Source organism: Bos indicus, chromosome 9 (genome assembly GCF_029378745.1).
Source record: "Bos indicus isolate NIAB-ARS_2022 breed Sahiwal x Tharparkar chromosome 9, NIAB-ARS_B.indTharparkar_mat_pri_1.0, whole genome shotgun sequence".
Taxonomy (NCBI): Eukaryota; Metazoa; Chordata; class Mammalia; order Artiodactyla; family Bovidae; genus Bos; species Bos indicus.
In genome coordinates, this window is record NC_091768.1 from 27988829 (window position 1) to 28008166 (window position 19338).

General features: G+C 35.5%; 1 protein-coding gene across 50 annotated transcripts in view; it reads left to right on the top strand.

The window, feature by feature from the left end:
* The first annotated feature begins 2610 nt into the window (after window positions 1-2610).
* The window catches only part of TRDN (triadin), a 415089-nt gene continuing 398361 nt past the window's right edge, over window positions 2611-19338 (top strand). For 10 of the 50 annotated variants that reach the window (XM_070795854.1, XM_070795850.1, XM_070795864.1 and 7 more), the window contains exon 1: window positions 2626-2915. In XM_070795854.1, the coding sequence (XP_070651955.1) occupies window positions 2894-2915 (22 nt within the window). In that variant the 5' untranslated portion in view covers window positions 2626-2893. Of the gene's footprint in view, window positions 2916-19338 lie in introns of all 50 variants that reach the window. The other 40 variants (XM_070795862.1, XM_070795859.1, XM_070795858.1 and 37 more) reach the window with 14 other exon arrangements.

Below are 19338 nucleotides of genomic sequence, written 5' to 3' on the forward strand. Positions count from 1 at the left end.
TAAGAATGAATATTTTTGGCTGCTAACTTGAATATTGAGAATATCTAGTGAAAATCACAAGGGGTAATAATCAGTATAATCAGGTTGGAGATGCAGCTTGGACTAAATGAAGCATTTTCTAGGAGAAAAAACTTTTCATGGTTTGCCACTGACTTATTGAAGACCAGATCAGTTAATAATGCATATAGGAAGAAGTGTGCTTGTATGCAAAACCAAAATAAGCTTATTTGTGCTGATCCTACAGTAATGAAAAATGTGAAAGTACATCAGAAGCTATCACTGAAAGAAGCGAGAATCCTCACATTTAGGTCATGTTGAAAGATCCCAGTAAATTGGTGAGATCCCGTTAAAGCGAATACTTGTTAAAAATGAGAAAAAAAAATGAAGAAAAGCAAATGTATTGTTTGTAATATTTTGTTCTTTGAATGTCCTGAAGAATGAGATGTGTACCTTTAGAAGAATGTCAGTTGCTTTGTTTTGGAAAGCTTTTCTGAGTTCCATTTGAAACTCAAAGACATATTTTATGAATTGGGTTTCAAATAAGTGGAAAAAGTTCTAGTAACTTTTCAAAGTGAGAAATATACTGAGTTCTCATGTTAATATTCTAAGAAAATTCATCAACTCTTCCAATAAATGGGTTAAAAAACCTTATTACCCTGTAAGCATGTTTAGCTAGAGTATTTTTACTCTTCTTTTTGTTTCTAGTATGACATGAAATTAGTGACAGCAAATTTAAGAGTAACATCAATCACTGATCTTGCACTATAGTCTTGTTTGAACATTTTAATGTAAATTCTTAATGAGTTACATAAGGAATTACTATTTTATCAGTTAACTACAGTGAAAGACTACAAAAGTGATTGACAAATGGAAATTCAAAGCACGATGCTTTCTTCAAGTTAGAAGCAGCATTGTGATAATGGAGATGCCTTTGGGGGCAAAGTGAGGAGGGCTCTGCTTTTAGGCTACCTCCTCCCCACTGAAGAAGATAGACACTAACCCGGTGTTCTACAGAAGTGCTGGGAGGAGTTCACATCTTCCCATCCATTTTTGTTGTTGTTGTTGTTGTTTACTAACTAAGTCTTGTCCGACTCTTTTGTGACCCCATGGACTGTAGCCTGCCAGGCTCCCCTGTCCATGGGATTTCCCAGGCAAGAATACTGGAGTGGGTTGCTGTTTCCTCCTCCAGGGTATCTTCCCAACCCAGGGATCAAACCCATGTCTCCTGCACCGTCAGGTGGTTTCTTTACCACTGAGCCACCAGCAGAGCCGTTCCATCCACTGGCAGACCTAATTTGTTGTGGCTCCCTGTACCTGCAAATGGTATTGTAAGCCATAAGTCCTGCCTCTTCAGAAAGATCAGACTTGAAGTCAAAAGCCTCAAGCCTAACCCTAGATGTAGAATTTTGTATAAATCATGAGTGTTACCTGGAATTATTTCCTCTTTTGTGAATTAAGATTGCTTACTCCCTAACTCATTTATTCAGCTGGTATATGAACACTTTCTTTTGTAGGAATTAAGGCAACAAATACAGAGCTGCCAACATGGAGGCAAAGGATACAGCTGTTGTAGCACTTCTGATATTAAAGAACATGTGTGACTTTGCTTTCTGATCTCTGAAGTACCATGCAAATTCAAGAGGTTCTGGCAACCAAAGGCAACAAGTTAAGGCTAAGAGTTTAAACCGCAAGCATTCGTTAGGTTGAATGTGAGAATAAAATAAAAGATAAGTGTAGCCAACCTCTGATTATTCACAGATTGGCTAGAGTGTATGATTATCAATGCCCTTTGATTCTCCTTCTCCTTCTAACTGCCAGCTATTGAATATTTCTCTGCTCATTAACACCTGTCTAGTAGTGGGAAGGTGAAATGCTAATCAGCCAATTTGGCTAATTGTTGGCTGCTATGATCCTTTATATTTTATTTTTTTTGAAGTTGAGGTAGAGAAAAGTTGAAATCTTTTATTAAAATATGAGCTGTGGACTTCTAAACTTTATACCACCTTTCCTTTCTTTTATTGCATAGATAAATTCAGGTATTTTGTTTTCATGAAAGTATTGAAAAGAATGAAAAATCTAGTAATTCATCAGTTCTCAAGTGTCAATACAACTTTTCATTACATATTTCTTATTGGCCTGTGTTTGGAAAATCTTAATCTCCTACAAGAAACCTTCAGGATTTAATGGTTGCAACTTCAAGTGTAGCGCTATATAAATAACTGCTTTTGCTAAGTGGATTTAGACCAATAAGGAAACAACTTGGAGAAAATGACAAGACTACCCTCCCCTTTGCTCCTGGTAGACATTACAGGACCCTCCCCACACCAAATAAGGGAATGAGGAATGTTCTGAGCATTAAGGGCACTAAGAATAAATCTGAGCTATTACGGATAAGATTACTTCCAACTCTTTATTTTATGTTTTCTGACATAGATCCCCAAATCCGTAATTATCTTAGGGAAACTGCGGGGGCTTAGGCAATACTTTTGGTTCCTTTGCCTTTTTTTTTTTTTTTGGCCTGTCTCTCTTTGGGACTAGTGAACTGGTGTGTGTGTGTGTGTTTGTGTGTGTGTGTGTTCATCTAGAGTGCCAAAAAAAAAAAAAAGTGCTGAAGAGTCCTAGGGAGATGAAGCTATTTTTATTCGAAGCTGATACTTCTGCCTGAGCCACAAGTGCTGCCTGGAAAGGGCTCAGGTTGTTTCCAGGGGGAGAACTCTGCAGAGAAGAGACAAAGTTCAACAGGACAACAAAAGAGCAGCAGGAACAGCCAGGAAAAGGAAGAGACCTCACGCTTTCACACAGAGCCCCCTATCAGAGTTCTCCAGTCCTAAAGTATTCTGCAAAGTGCCACTTGACCGGAATTCTTGCCTGCCTTTTTCTTTCTCCAACCACCATGACTGAGATCACGGCTGAAGGTATTGCTAGCATTTTCCAATAACATCAACTACAGGGTAAAAAAAGGTAGAAATTGACAGTCCCATTGATGGTCAATGTGCCCTCTTAGAATGTTGCTTTTAGAGTTATCTTGATCAGTGATTCTATATGGGATCAGAGAAGTGGGTTTGGGAGCTGAGAAGTCTCCCAAACTGGCAGGTCTCTATGTTGGGGAGTAAAAAGAGATTTCTGTGAAATTTTGCATGTGGAAACTGTTCTCTGTGATGCCAAAGTTCCCACTAGTTAACAGTTATCACCCACACCTCTATAAATAGCTATGGTCATATAATGTTAGGGCCAATATCTTACCTAGCAAAAATGACAAGGTTTGGGTGCAGGGCTAGAGACCACAATGAACTTAAAATGTTGCACTTAATGTTTAAACTTAGAAAATTGATTTTGACCATTTTTACTTTATGATATGTCAACTTGGAGATCTTAAATTTGTTTATCCTTTCTAACTCAAGTATATAAATATGCACACCACATATATAAGATTTATATACCTAAAAAATGTGTATATGTGGGTGGGTATTCAGAGAAAAGGTTTGGAATTACACAAAATCACTGTAGATCAGTATGATTTTAAAAATAAAATAATTAAGCTTTTGCTTCTGATTCTTTTCATATACTCATGTCTTTTACCTCTATGTGATAAATTCTATATGAAAGTCAATATTTTCTGTTTTAATGCTTATTCTGAAAAGAACCTCTTTATTATTCAACCATGATAGCAATCATTTCACTCAAATAGAATGTATGCAAAATATATGTATACATGTATATATATAATATATATATATTATAAATATATAAAAGATTCTTTAAAACAGCCTAAAGCATTTTGAATACAGACACAATCCAGTTCTAGCTGGGGTAAAAATTCGGGAGGTGTGTCTAAAATTTGCTTCTGACAGCTGTAAGCAAAAATCAGACAGGTGGTGCTCTTCACAGCTTCCAAGTCTAATGCTGAGCTGGTTTGTTTTCCATCAGACAACTGAAAAAGAGAATGTGTGGTTTTAGATCTTTGGGCAGACATTAGTATGGGCACAGAGTGATTACAGAGTTTAAGACTTGCAGTCAGTATTTATAAGGAGAATTGTCTTACTTTCACCTTCCACTAACAAATTTAGTCTAGCACCCCAAATTAATAGAAATAATTACTGAGAGATTTCTATGTATCAGGCGTTTTGCTCCGGACTTTATGTACTTATTTGTACCTCACACAACTCAATTAAGTTGGCATTATTATCTCCATTTTTCAGACAGAGAAACTGTAACTCAAATGTTTGGAGACTTGCTGAAAACCATAGCATTGCCAAGATTAGAAATCAGCTCCCTTAAATCTAGTTCATGTTTTTTCATTTCTCTACGAAGTATCAAATTTACTCTTTACCAATTTTAGTTCAGAATTTGCTAGCTCAATATAAATAGCATTTTTTCGTATTCCTTAGATATTCTGCATCATGTGACCTTTAGATTGTCTTCAAGACATCCATCTATAGAAATGTCTCACTTAGCCTTGCACAAGTTGTTAAATACCTGTGAATATGTTTCCCTTGCTCTGTATGGGTTGTGAACGGCCAACTGATTCAGGGGCACTCGGCCGAAACATTTTTTGCTGGCCTGTGAATTATGCTCTGTAGGCCTTTTGCTCTTGATTAATAAACATTTTTATAGGAAAATTCCTGATTATAAAATAGAACTTATGTTTCTGTCTTCTCCCCGTGGAGAATTTAAGGGGTTCTTAGAAGACCTCTTGTCACCTGTAAAAAATCATTGAATTAATAATGAATTAAAAATATAAAAATACCATCTAGGTCCTAGATGATGGACATTTCCTGTACTCCGGCTTTAACTGTTCATAGGATCTTTGTCATTTCAACTTCAGGGATTAGTTATGTACTTTTTTCCTTTTCTGGAATGCCTTATTAACCATATTTCTCAACTGATAATTAGACTGACAACTCAGATGAGCTTACCTTTTAAGGTGAGTTGGCACAGTCATTCTCTGTGGCCATCCAAAGCGTCTTGCCTGCTGCTCTACTACACTCCTTTTATTTTGTCTTCATGATTCTCACTTTTTGTGCCCCAGCTACAGTAGCCTTCCTTCAGTCTTTTATAAAAGGTGTACTTTTGTGCCAGAGCCTTGGTACAGGTTGTTCCATCAACCTGAAATAGTCTTTCCTCTCATCTGTTATAGTTCTTTTGCCGCCACTTTGGACACATTATTGAAATGTAAGCACTTCATTAGTAGTCTTGGACATCTACTGATTATTTTTGCCATCCACTGATCACAAAGTAAATGAACACCTTGCAGCACTTAAGACGGAGCTGGATTAGCTCCTTAGAAAGCTTAAGGCCACTGTCCTCACCTCAGTTTTTGTAAAACTGAAGGTCATGGATATTATACGACTCTCTTGTGGTCACTGGTAATTGGGGGAGGTCTGAGAATAGTGTTCATGTTTTTTGTGGTACTTACTCAGCTATAATGCATGACTTATCTGTGCACCTTACTGAGTTCCTCACATAGATCATCACTGCATGTCCTAAACTGGATTATTTCAACTGACAGAAGAAAGGAAGTAATTTTAGATATGGAATTGTATTTCAGGCACAGAGCAATAGAGTAGAACTAAAATTAGAACAAATTTGAACCTCAAAGGACATTAGGGAAACAATATATTTGATTCTAGCTATTATAAATTAATAAAAATAATGATAATGATAATAACAACTCACTTATCCAAAAGACGTTATTTGTCAGATATTAAGCTTGTAATAATGAGCATTTAAACCTCAGGACAGCAAAATGAGATAGATACTTTTATCATTGCTATTTATAGCATGGGAAGCTAAGATTTAGAGAGGTTAGAAATTTGCCTAAATTCACACAGCTATATACAGTGTAGCTAGGACTCACACCCAGACCTCTGACTCCAGAGTCATGTTGAATACTTCCTTTTGTTATGTGAGACTAATACTTAGCCTGATGTTAATTTAGAGGTTAAGAGGAACCTGTACTAGACCCCTGTTCTGGTTTGAGCCCCGCTACTCTGGTTAGGTATAGCTCCAGACTCCAAACAGCACTAAGATTTAGAATTATAAATAGCCTTGTACCTTCTTTCCAGGGGCCCAGTTATTCCTAGACAAGTGCCAAAGTTAGCTCTGCCTTCTGAGGTTCATAAGAACTTTCAACTAGTCATTTCAGCATCTACATGACAGTATGTATCACTCAAAAGGTAAAAAGAATTTTTGAGTAGTTTTGATAACAAAGTAAAATTTAGTTAATTCTTAATGACTCTGTTGAAATGATGAAGACTTTTAAAAAAGTAAAGTATGTAATGTTTTCAATTTTCCAGTTAGCTAATAAATGTCAAATTATGTTTTATGATAATATTCATATAATTGAATCTCTGGGTCCAAGTACCCTAAAAATGTAGGAAAATATAAATTTTGTGCAATAAATTCAACTTGGTAGACATCCTATATACAATTAAATTAGCATTTGCTAGAAGAGTTAGTTACAGGAAATTCTCTTTTTTTCAAGTTTTTGTCAGACTCTCAACTTCTGAACTTCATACAACTTCAGGGTTCAGAAGGGTTTTTGTACTATGTATGGAATTCTTCCCTTACTATTAGTTGAACCACATTTTACTGCTCTGTAACAAACATTTGAGAGGATTTGATGATCCAAATTTAAAGCAAAAATGGCCATTTATTTTATGTGCTGCACTGATTTAACACAAGAGTACCCATTGATGAGCTCAAAAAAAAAAAAAAAAAAAAAAATTCACAGCCAGAATGTTTAACAACTACGCACACAAGTTATATTATCCAGAGTAACAGATGGTGGAATTAAGAGGAGAAGATGCAACCTACATCATGTCTATGTTTATCTCGCCAAACCCAGGAGTGGAGATGACTCCTGGGCGGGAAAGGAGACCTAAGGGGAGATGACTTGGGTGTGGGAAAGGAGGAAGAGGAAGCACTAGGTTCAAAGCTTAATCTGTTCTGGGTTATGTTCTCCTGATCAAGAAAAGCAATGCGCCACCTACAGAATATCATTTTTAGCTCCAGGAACACATTTTAAAATTGTCATTGACAAGGCAGTACACGCAGAAGAGGAGGACCGTGATGGTAAGAGGTACAGTGAAATAAAAGAACTGTTCTTAGATCCTTTAATTGAAGGTTAGATTTTTTTCATTTTGTAGCACTAGAGGGCACTGCAAAGACCCATGGATAAAAAAGTCTGGAAGCCACAAAAAGGGAAATTGTTGGTGAAATATAAGGCAAAACATAACCAACCATTAAAACGATATCTAGAACTGACTCTTCCTACTAAAAACAGGGGGGGAAAAAGCAAAAGAAAAATAGAAAAGAAAACCAATGAAAGAAAAATAATACAACCTTGAATTTTCAAGAAATAAAAGAATAAGGAATATGTTACAAACAGCATCATATTATGCAGTCAGCACAACCCAGGCTGTGGTAACCTCTACACCACAAATAACCTTCAAGTAAGTTACTAGGACCATAAAGAGATACCAAGGAAGCCTATAGATTGAAAAAAATGTAAAAACAGAGCAACACATCACAAAGTGTAGATCACGATTATTAGATCATGATTCAAACAAACTTAAAAAAATCTATGAAATAATTGGAAATTTGATAGATGCTGCATTTTAGATGATACTAATAAATCATCACATTTATGGTGGGATTAATAATATTGTGGTTATGTTTTCAAACTACATATTATTTGGAGATTGTTGTTATTCAGTCTCCAAGTAATGTTTGACTCCCTACAAGATACACATTCTCAAATATGGATGAGATGACATAATATTTCAAATTTGTTTCTACATAATATGCCAGAGAAGAAAATAGATGAGTTGTTAGTGTGGTAGGGATTGGCCATGAATTAATTACACTGGGACTGATGAAGGGTACATAGGGTTTCGTTATAATATTCTGTCTACTTTTATAAATATTCAAGCTTCTCTACAATAAAGAATTAGAAACAAAAGAACTGATGTTTTTAGTAAATAAATTTAAGAAAACAAACGTTTTTAGTAAATATAAGGTCAGTGACTCTCTTGGCCACCAAATTTATTCATAAGTGCAAATCACTCTCTAATTGAACAACCTGTAGGTATTGAAATGGAAACCAAAACTGCTCATATTAGAGAGAAGTGTCCAGAGATCTCCTTTATATTTATAACAACATACCAGGAAATAATGATTTTCAGAAATGTTTGTTATAATATGGAAATCTTTTGCTTAGTTTCTTTTTTTTTTCTTTTTTTAATTAATTTTATTTAATTTTTAAACCTTACATAATTGTATTAGTTTTGCCAAATATCAAAATGAATCCACCACAGGTATACATGTGTTCCCCATCCTGGGGAAGTTTCCCCATCCTGCTTAGTTTCATAACATTTCTTGGTATTATTAGTGACATTAATGAGAGACTTTAGTTAGCCACAGATCATTTTTGAGATGGTCCACGTGAAAACCTGAGAAGAGATTAAAAGCCAGGATCAATATGATGCAAGAAAAAATAGTCCTAAAAATACGATGGTCAGGAACATCATATTTATTGTCAGGGAATGTCAAAGTCTTGTGTGGCTATATCTTTTAAATATTACAGACATTCTGAAAGGCAGATATCACAAAGACCTCATCAGTCTGACTAAATATCTCTATCTACTGTTCAAATTGTATTTAGAAAAGAGAAGAAAAGCAGAGTGTGAAAAACAGTGGCCTATATATTAACAGTTCAGTAAAAAATCAGAGAGAAAAGCAGTACAGAGCTGAGGGAGGGCATCATTAAAACATTAAAGGCAGTGTGATAGAGTAGGAAGTGTGTGGCGTTTCAAGTCAGAAATGTTGTTTAAGCCCTAGGTCCACTACTTAACCTTAGGTGGTCTGGGAGGATGGGGAGGCGCCATACCTGGTTAGTTAACCTTGGTTAGTAGTGACTAATATGACCAGAGGAAATTTTCCAACTTTTTACAAGATTGTGCTCATTGGAGAATTATACTTTTTTCAGTTGTAGCTACAAGAATCTGTAAAATTGGTAGTGAAAGTACACAGAGAACACATCTCTGTAGTGTCAGCCCTAGTTGGGTTTCATTAAGAAGCTTTTCTTTGTGGCTTGTGTTTTTATTTATGATACTGACTCTTCTCCCCTGCCCGCAAGCTCACAGTACTCATGGAAAAATATTCTCTTTGTCAGCTTAAATGCTTCTTAATTTTTCCTATTTACTTTTGCTCATCATTGTGACTATAATTTAAAAATCATGCTACTTTTACAATGCAAAAGTGAATTGAGGCTATTCTAGCTATTATTCTAAAAGCTTAGGAATCCTTAGAGAGTTAAAGTCTTCAATGCTGTTTATATTAATTTTTAATCAGTTAACAATATTTAATATGAAAGAAACTTAAAGCAGTGTGACTAAGCAATTTTAAAATCATCTACATTGACCTTTGGGTTGAATATATCAATATGAAAGAGAATACATAGATGGTTTAGATATTCCAGCCAAGCTTTTAGTTTTATAGTTATAGAGTTTAAAGTTTTATTATTTTCTTTTCTTCCTTCAGATTAAAAAAAAACCCTTTGGGGACATGCTTAATATATTTTTTAAAATGCGTATTATTTAAAGTAACACATTTAAAAAGAGCAAATTAGGGGGGAAAGCTTCATCTGGTAACTATGCATTAACATTATACAATAATTCTAAGTTTATGGAGTTTGGGTTCTGTTCAACTTAAAGTTCTAAGAAGATCTGTCAAAGTTTTTTGCTCTCCCTATTTCCCATTTTCTCTTGATAATGTGAGTACCATGCATAATGTCTGATAGGACGTGCTTATTTGAATGTCACATAAACACGTATTGCCCCAAGTGAGGGTTATGCAGAGATAGATGAACTTCCTGGTCCAAAAAGATAGTATTTTCCATCTTCAAAGGAAGTTAAAAAGAATATCCTTGGCAAATGTGTAATGAATGAAGTCCTGCTTCTCTCTGTACAAGATATGCTCTCTAAACATCAAACATCTCCACATCTCCATGCCCCAAGTCAAGCTGTCAAAGGCGCAAGGAATTTACAATTTTGAGAGATCCTTTGGTATGTAAATGAACTGTTTCCTCATAAACCTCAGAGTCTGTCTCACAAAGTATTTAAATATTGCATTTAAATATATATCATTCAGATATTTTCTAACTTAGTTTCTATGGCAGAGGCTGGGGCACCTGGTTTTTCCTTAAACAAGTTAAAGATACAGTCTTGTAACCTAAAGGGGAAACTTTTTTTTTAGATGGCATGAGGCTAGAACTCACTATGGTAGATTCACTGTGGTAGACCAGTTTTATCCTTGCTACTCATTTATTATATCATTCTCCTTTCCGTGACACAGGTTCCTGAAATGTTGAGAAAAACTAAACAAGGAAAGAGCTCTTAATATTTAAAACTTTGTTCAAGGGCATTGGTGAGCTTGTGGATGGGAAAGAATCAGTTTCCACTTACTTATATAACTTTCAAAATACATTTTTAGCTAGGTTTCCCTGGAAATTTTATTTTTGCTTTTTAAAATAAAATCATCATGTGATTAAAAGAATTTTCTGTTTATGGGAGACATTTGATACAATGTCAAGACAAAAATGGCAAATATTATATGCTACTCTTAGACATTCAGTGCTAGAGTATTATTTTCTTCTGTGGGTATTCTTATTTAACTTAGTATAATTGCCTGGGGAAAAACAGTGCACTATAAAATCTATAAGTTACCATTAAGATGGTAAAACTTCAAGCTTGTGAATTTAAATCTGCAGAAGTATTAGGTGTTGCATTTAGAGAAAAACAAAATACATTCATTCAAAATGTAGTAAAAATTTACAATCTATGGTATTAATTACCAACCCACAAGTGTATTTATAAAGCAGCAGGTCAAGTCAAAAGGTCAGTTGTAGTTGATATTTTAGCACATATTATGCATCAGGCTGAATGCCAGACAATAGGGATGTGAAGAAGAATAACACAAGGTCCCTGGCTCTAATGCAGTAGATTTAAGAACAAGCAGGAAAGAGAAAAACTAGTTTGGACAGATTTTAAAACATATGACTTCAGTTGGGATTTATGAATGATGAGTGTTCAGTTTGGTTGAACCAAGTCATGCTGTTGTTCATGTATCTTATGATTAGTGAGCACAGATCAAAATGTGCTGAAAATAACTTCAGAATGAATGTTCTGTTCTTGATTGATCAGTTGCATTGCATGCACTGTTTTTGTGAAGGTGGCCACCTTGTGACTGGCCAAGGGGTAAGGGGATCAAGAGTGAGTTTGATCAATGTAGAGATGAAGAAAAAAGAATGGGTGGTAGGTGAGAATTAGTGGTCTGTTTGAAGAAACCCTAGGATAACCAAGGTACAGAGGTATCTGGCTTAGAAATTTGGTAAAAACCCTGTATTTTTGTTAAGATATCCTATTGCTGTATTATTGAAAAGGTTGGATGTCTCACGTGTCTGATTTATTTTAAACTGTTTTGATCCCTGGTTTTTCCCTCCTATTTAAGTGTTCTTACACCATATCTCCACTGCTGCTTTTGATCCTAAAGTACTCTACTTTGAGTATTTATGGAGCACTATTTCTAATTCATGAAAAAATAATGAGATAATACTAACTGTCAAACAGGTACTCACTGAATAAGTTTCTTCAGATTAATAGTGAAAAATAAGCTATAAAAATTAATTATATGGCCAGTGTTGTGCTAAGTACTGTGAGAACTAGTGTTGTATGCCAGTGGTCTTCTCAAGGAGTCCTATGAAGGCAATGAATTAAACAGTGAAGCAAAGCAAGAAGTTTTAAAGGTGCTAGGGAAAGGCCTTTTTCAAGACAAAGATAAAGGGACATGATCCTTAGTCTAAGGTTTAGTATATGTAAACAGGAATCTTTAATCTAGCTATGATTAGATTAAAGCAATAAGTTAACAGAACCCTCTGGAGACTTTGTTCATAGTAATTGGAAGAGTTATATTACAAAAAAATAGTTTTTAAAGTTGCCAGTTATCTCTTGAATTAAGTAGATAAATTTAATTATTGAATTTCTGTTCAGACTCTCTAGATTTGAAATGTCTTGTAGGTCTTGCTTAGAATGACTCTAGAAGGGGTCCCTATCTTTGAGTGACACAGGCTGGCAGTACCCAGGTGTTTTGGGACAGAACATTTTATCTTTGTTCCATCACTCAGTAATTCACTTGTGGATGCAGAGGGGCAAAACTTCTGACATCCCAAAGATATTCATTTACATAGTAAGTACTTACTTGTTTATATTTTGAGTATTTGGTTTTTCCAATAACTTTATTCAGCTTGAGGATGAAATGTGAAATATATATTAATCTAGCATTCAAAGAAAGATGAGATAGTTGTATAAATAACCATATGGTACAAGTTTAGAAATTCTAAGGTAGCTAAAGTAAAAGTACAGATAAAATTATAAATTAAAAAAAAAAAATTGTGAGATAGATTTTTTGGTTTCTTGTCACTCAAATTTAAGACAAAGTTTACATATATGAAAGAACTGGAAAATAAATTAATATATAACAAATAAACAAATTAGGGTTATGAGAGATGATTATCAGGGAAAACTGAGAAGCAGGAGAATAGATGGACTGGGTTGACCAGGGACTGTTCAAAAGGAGTAGAATTTAACTTAAAACTTGAAATATCTTTCTAATAAAAGGATAACAACATAAAAGAAAAGCAAATAACTAAGTTTTTCACCAATATCCCTTGATGCTAAAAGTTTCAAGTTAATTTATTTAACAAACAATTATTCAAAATATTTTAAGTTAATATCTTGTCTTCATGTTCTAAGTTGGGGAATCAAAGCTGGAGAAGACGTACTCTACTGACATTTGGGGCAGAAAAGTCTTTCCCAGACATTGCAGGACAATTAGCATATTTGTCTGTACTATGATTTTGACTGCACATACAATCCCAAACATTTTCCAAAGCGGTGCTAAACCACAACCCAGTTAACAACCAAGAATCTAAGACAGAAGTGAGCAAAGATCCAAATAATTGTGAAGGAGCTAGCATCAAAGTACTCAATTATGAGAAATCCCTGGCTTAATTATCTTCCAGTTTTATACAGAGGATTCTTTAGGTCAATATAGAAGATTTGGATTGGTAGGAAGGTTTTGTTAATAGTCTTTAGTCAGTTACCAACTAAGAGCTATTATATTAAAGATAGCCATCTGGTTCAATGATTAGAAAGTTATTTAGAAACGACCCTGATGCTGGGAAAGATTGAAGGCAGGAGGAGAAGGGGACAACAGAGGTTGAGATGGTTGGATGAAAATCAGTGGCTCAATGGACATGAGTTTGAGCAAGCTCTGGGAGTTGATGATGGACAGGGAAGCCTGGCGTGCTGCAGTCCGTGGGGTTGCAAAGAATCGTACACAACTGAGCAACTGAACTGGACTGAACTGGGATAGAATGAAATTCTTACTGAAAAAAATCTATGTCTGGTTGTCTTGATTTGCTATTTTTAATTCTATAGTAGAAAGAGAAAAAGCACGATAATTTTTAGAAAGTGTTAATTCCTTAAAACATGATAATTTTAAGGGTCAAAGAGATTCACAAGCTAAATGAAATAACACAATTCCCCCTTGAGAAAAATCAGTGAAAGGTGATGGCTTGTTTTCTGTGTCCTTGAGCTAATGAACTGAGAAGTGACAGCATAATTTGAGGAAAGGCACAGGTGGAAGCAGCCCTGATGGGTAAACTGAAAGTCAGTACTTTGCAAAATTGCCTCATATAGTTTTACAAGTTAAATTATAAACTTGAGGATGGATTAAATTTCTTTACCTGAGAGTCACCCTACATCATGGCATATTAAATTTGGTGTCGACTTAGGGACTTCCAGTGTTGTTTTTTTTTTTTTTTTTAAATCATTTGCTACACTACCAAAAGGTCAAGTGTGTTTTCTAATCATGTAGAGACTCACTTAAAATTATGTTGTTATATAAGACTTATCTAGAAGCCAAAATGCACAAGAACAGTGTCTACAGGTGACCTAATAATTAGATAGCTGTGGAAATTTGTGAATGATACTGTCCAATTGATTTTCAAAAGACCAGCCATCTCATCATTTCAGTGTTACAAGAAATAACATGAGACATTTCAGATTTTAAAAAGTTTTAAATTTTTTCTTTAAAATACTTTTTAAAAATATAAACACAGAAAGCTGCATACATCATGTATATATTTGCATAACATTTACTAAACATTAGTGGAGTTGATCCACAAAACATACGTCCAAATCAGAAAACAACACTTCCATGACCTCTGAAACATATTCCCATCTGCCCAAGAATAGACTGATTCTCACTGACTTTACTTCCCAATCAAGACTTCTATTCTCCATCTCTTCCCCCATAAGGAACAACTATTCTGACTCGTTAACGGTTCTTGCTACATCTTTCAACATCATATAGTTTAATTCTGCCATGTTTGTTCTTTGCATAAATGAAACCACACAGCATATATTATCCTATTTCCTGCTGCATTAATTCAGCACTGTTTTTATTACTCTTCTGTTTTGTTGTATGTGGCTCTGCGTGTGTGTATGCTAAGTCACTTCAGTCGTGTTCTAATCTTTGCAACCCTATGGACTGTAGCCCAACAGGCTCCTCTGTCCGTGGGGATTCTTCAGGCAAGAATATTGGAGTGGGTTGCCGTGCCCTCCTCTTGGGGAATCTTCCTGACCCAGAGATCAAACCCATATCTCTTGACGTTCCCTGCATTGGCAGGCGGGTTCTTTACCACTATTGCTACCTGGGAAGCCTGTATGTAGCTGTATTTTATGTCTTGCTGCCCAGTATTTCACTGTATGAATGTTATAATTTGCTTATCCTGTGGACTTTTTAAAAACTGAGGGCCATTATGTGCAATATTGCTGCAATCATTTATCTTTTTTTAGTTTTATTATTCTATGGTTTTACTCTCAATGCATATCATTCCATGGCATTATACTGTGTGATAAAAAGGTGTATTAGGCATGAAGGAGACAACTTGTTCACTCAAATTGAATACTGTGTAGATTATCATTTAGCTTATTAAATTCAATTATTAGCTACTTGAAAAAACATGGAGAAAGATGACCTCAATGGACATCTACTAGAAGTGTGCCAGCTTGTTTTTCAGAAGAAATAAACCTAGCCTAAGATGGGTATATGGAGGACCATGGAGAGAATAAGTAGATAAGGACTTCTCAGATATAAAGAAGTAATCTCCCAAAGATGTGGTATACATATATAGTGGAATACTATTCAGCCATGAAAAATAATGAAATAATGCCATTTGCAGCAACATGGATCCCACTACAAATGATGATACTCAGTAAAGTAAATCAGAAAGAGAAAGATAAATATCATACGCTATCACTTATATGTAGAATTAAAAAGATGGCACAAATGAATCTATGAAATAGAAACAGAATCATGTACATAGAGAGTAGACTGGTGGTTGCCAAGGCGGGCAGAGCTGGGAGAGAGCTGAGAATTGGGAGTCTGGGATTAGCAGATGCAAACTGGAATGTGTAGAATGGATAAACAGCAAGATCCTACTGTTTAGCATAGGAAACCATATTTAATATGCTGTGGTAAGTCATAAAGGAAAAGAATATGAAAAAGAATATTTGTATAACTGAGTCACTTTGTTGCATAGTAGTAATTAACACAACATTGTAATTCAGCTATTCTTCAATAAAATTAAAAAAAAGAAAAATCCCCAATGTATCTGACTATATAAGCAACAACTCAAGAACTAACATTTAGACCTGACACAAAAATAGATTATTTAGTAAATATTTATTAAATATCATGCCTCCTTTTTGCCAATCACTGTGCTTGGAGCTAGGCTAGTAAAAGCAAAAAAGAGTTCCTATTTTCTTTTATGCTGATGTAGAAAACATCTGTCTGATGACCACTCACCCTCGCCAAGTTCTACATGTTGATCTCTCTGGCACTGCTGAGTATGACCAAATTCTTGGTGATCAGGCTCCTTTTTTCTAGGATACCTACCTAGTACATTTCTATTCAATGAACACAAGCTTTAATCAGTTTTCAATGACATTTATTCAGATATTGCTATTGTTCACATTCAGGTGTACCTTAAGTTTCTAGTCTGCTCTCCCTGCTTTTAGATCAGGACCTCCTGTCTTTAACAGAAATCCGCTTCAGAAATTTAATTTTATCCACTTCATGTTCATTTTGTCAACTGAAACCCTAAAAAAATGATCCTATTCCATGGAAGTAAATTTCATTGATGTAGAAAGTCAAACTCTGCCTCAGTGAGTGAGAAAAGAAGAATTAAGAGACACCCTCATTTTATGCCCTCATAACTAATATTTTGTTGTTGTTCAGCCACTCAATCATGTCCAACTCTTTATGACCCCAGGGACTGCAGCATGCCAGGCTTTTCTGTCCTTCACTATCTTCCGAAGTTTGCTCAAACTAATGTCCATTGAATCGGTGATGCCATCCAACCATCTCATCCTCTGTCATTCCCTTCTCCTTCTTCCCTCAGTCTTTCCCAGCATCAGGATCTTTTTCAATGAGCCAGCTCTTCACATCAGATGGCCAAAGTATTGGAGTTTCAGTATCAGTCCTTCCAATGAACACCCAGGACTGATCTTCTTTAGGATGGACTGGTTGGATCTCCTTGCAGTCCAAGGGACTTTCAAGAGTCTTCTCCAACACCACAGTTCAAAAGCATCAATTCTTCAGAGCTCAGCCTTCTTTATGGTCCAGCTTTCACAACTGTACATGACTACTGGAAAACTAACATTTTACTACCTCTAAAAATGAATGTGAAAATTTTCTATTTGTGAAAAATTATGAGTCATGAGTATGATGGACAATTTTTTTTTGGTTTTTCAACTCAGTTTTTAATTTCAGTTTATTTTTAATCAAAATGTAAGAATGCATATAAGCTTTGTGGATATAACTGGAAAAATTCCAAATAAGTTGCAGTATCTTAAATCAGTATCTTTCAAAGTGTGGTCACCAGACCAGCAGCCAGAGGCATCACCATCATCAAAGTACTCATTAGAAAGATCTACCTTTCTAATTAAGTTAGTAATAGGTATATACCCCATATTTTCTGAATCATAAACTTTGAGATTAGAGAATTGCGATCTATGTTCTAATAATCCTTTCCAATGATTCTGACACATTCTAAAGCTTGAGAACTCCCTTCCTAGTTAATTAAATACAGACTTTTAAGCCAAGTTCCTCTCTATTTCCAGTTATGTTAAAAATAAATATATAAATCATAAATCATGCATATAGTGTAGAGGCTTAAAATTAATACTCTATAGCTGAAGAGTCTTATGATAAATTTGTGTTTATGTGCAATGTGTGTGAGCTGAGTTGTGTCCACTCTTTGAGACTCCATGGACTGTAGCCTTCCAGGCTCCTCTGTCCATGGAATTTTCCAGGCAAGAATACTGAATCCAGTATTCCTGGATCTTCCTGACCCAGGGGTCAAACCCACATCTCTTTTCGTTTCCCACATTGACGGGCGGATTCTTTACCCTTGTGTCGCTTGGGAAGCCCTATCTGTGCAGTGTGTGTGGTCACTCAGTCATGTCTGACTCTTTGTGACCCTATGGACTGTAGCCCATCAGACTTCTTTGTCCGTTTGTATTTTCCAGCAAGAATACTGGAGCGGGTTGCCATCTCCTCCTCCAAGGGATCTTCCTGACCCCGGGATGAAACCAGCATCTCCTGCTCCTCCTGCATTGCAGGCAGATTCTTCACCTCTGAGCCACTGGGGAAGCCTTATGTGCAATAATAAGATTCTTCTCATTGATTATGAAATCTAAAGAATAGAGATGGGGGAAAAAAATCAAAGAAAGTTAGAGCTATTTGTCTGGAAAACAGTGAAGGTGTATGGAGCCCAATAGTCCAATATATGCCTACTGAAACTTACTTTTTGTCAATCAGCTTTTCCTCTGACCATACAGAATTTTGCTTGTTTTTTCCCCCTATATGCTCAGTCTCTAACCTTTGCGTTCTTCATTTCTTTATTCCATCTTTTCCCCTTTATCCCCATTTTTCTTGTTTTAATTTATGCTCCCATCATTTCATACTTGGAACCCTATATTTGATTCATTTTATTTTTCACAAGTGGCAGGAGCAGTTTGTGCGGTATACCACCACATATACGTTTTTTTTATAATGAAATCTTGATATCTTGATTCTTCTTCCACGGAAGAGTTAGGTCTACTTTCCCTCCTCTTGAACCTAAACAAACCTGTGTGACAGCCTCAGCAAATAAGATATAAGGAAAGTGATGCTATATGATTTCCAAGGATAGATCCTAAAAGTGCCAGGCATGTCCATCTTGCTTTCTTGGGATATTTACTTTTGAAGTCATGCTATAAAAAAATTCAAGCACTCCAGGGCGAGGCACAAGGAACAAGAGAGGAACAAGGCCTTTGGCCAATAAACCCAGCTGAGCTTCCAGACAACAGCCAGCACTAATTTTTCCAGCCATGTAAGTGTGGTATCTTCAAAATGGATCCTCCAGTGTCAAGATGAGCCAACCTCATCTGAACACTTGTACAACAGAGGCATGCCATACCTACTGATTTTGCAGATTTTAGAGCAAAGTAAATAATTATAGTTGTTTTAGGCCACTTGGGATATTTTGTTATGCAGCAACAGATAACAGATATACTGTATAGTATTCTATGTAATCTGATCTCTAATGCATCTCTAATACATGACTACAAAAGTAAATCCATACTATATTTATCTATGGAATAAGGATAACACATTCAGTGTAGAGTTGTTTTTTCCAGGTTCAACATGATATTCAGCAATTGCACAATTGTTAACCTCAGGTTTATTATTCATTTATCCACATATTCATTCCTTTTTTTCAAAAATATTAAAGAAATGTTAACTATTATAACATGTTCTAGTCACTGGAGGTATGCTTATGGAAAAAAGGAAGAAGAAGAATGCAAAGGAACAGAAGAAATTCCTCCTCTTAATATACTCTGAACAAATTCTCAATTATCACCCTATTTGGAGATTTTGCAAATGGGAGTGAACATTTTTTTTTATTTTGGTTACAGAGCTTAAAGAATGTCCTGGTTGTGGGCCAGGGAATGTAAGCAAATTTCCATGTTTAAGATCCTCAACAATACTTTGCTCTACTGAGCAGGCCTAAACACTTTATATTGAGAAGTGCTCACAAAATGTCTGTGGATACAGAGAGAATATTATTTATGGTATGCAAAATAAAACGGTCCTCAAAAACATCCACTCCCTAATCCCCAGAACCTGTGACCATGTTATTTTACCTGGCAAAAGAGAATTTGCAGG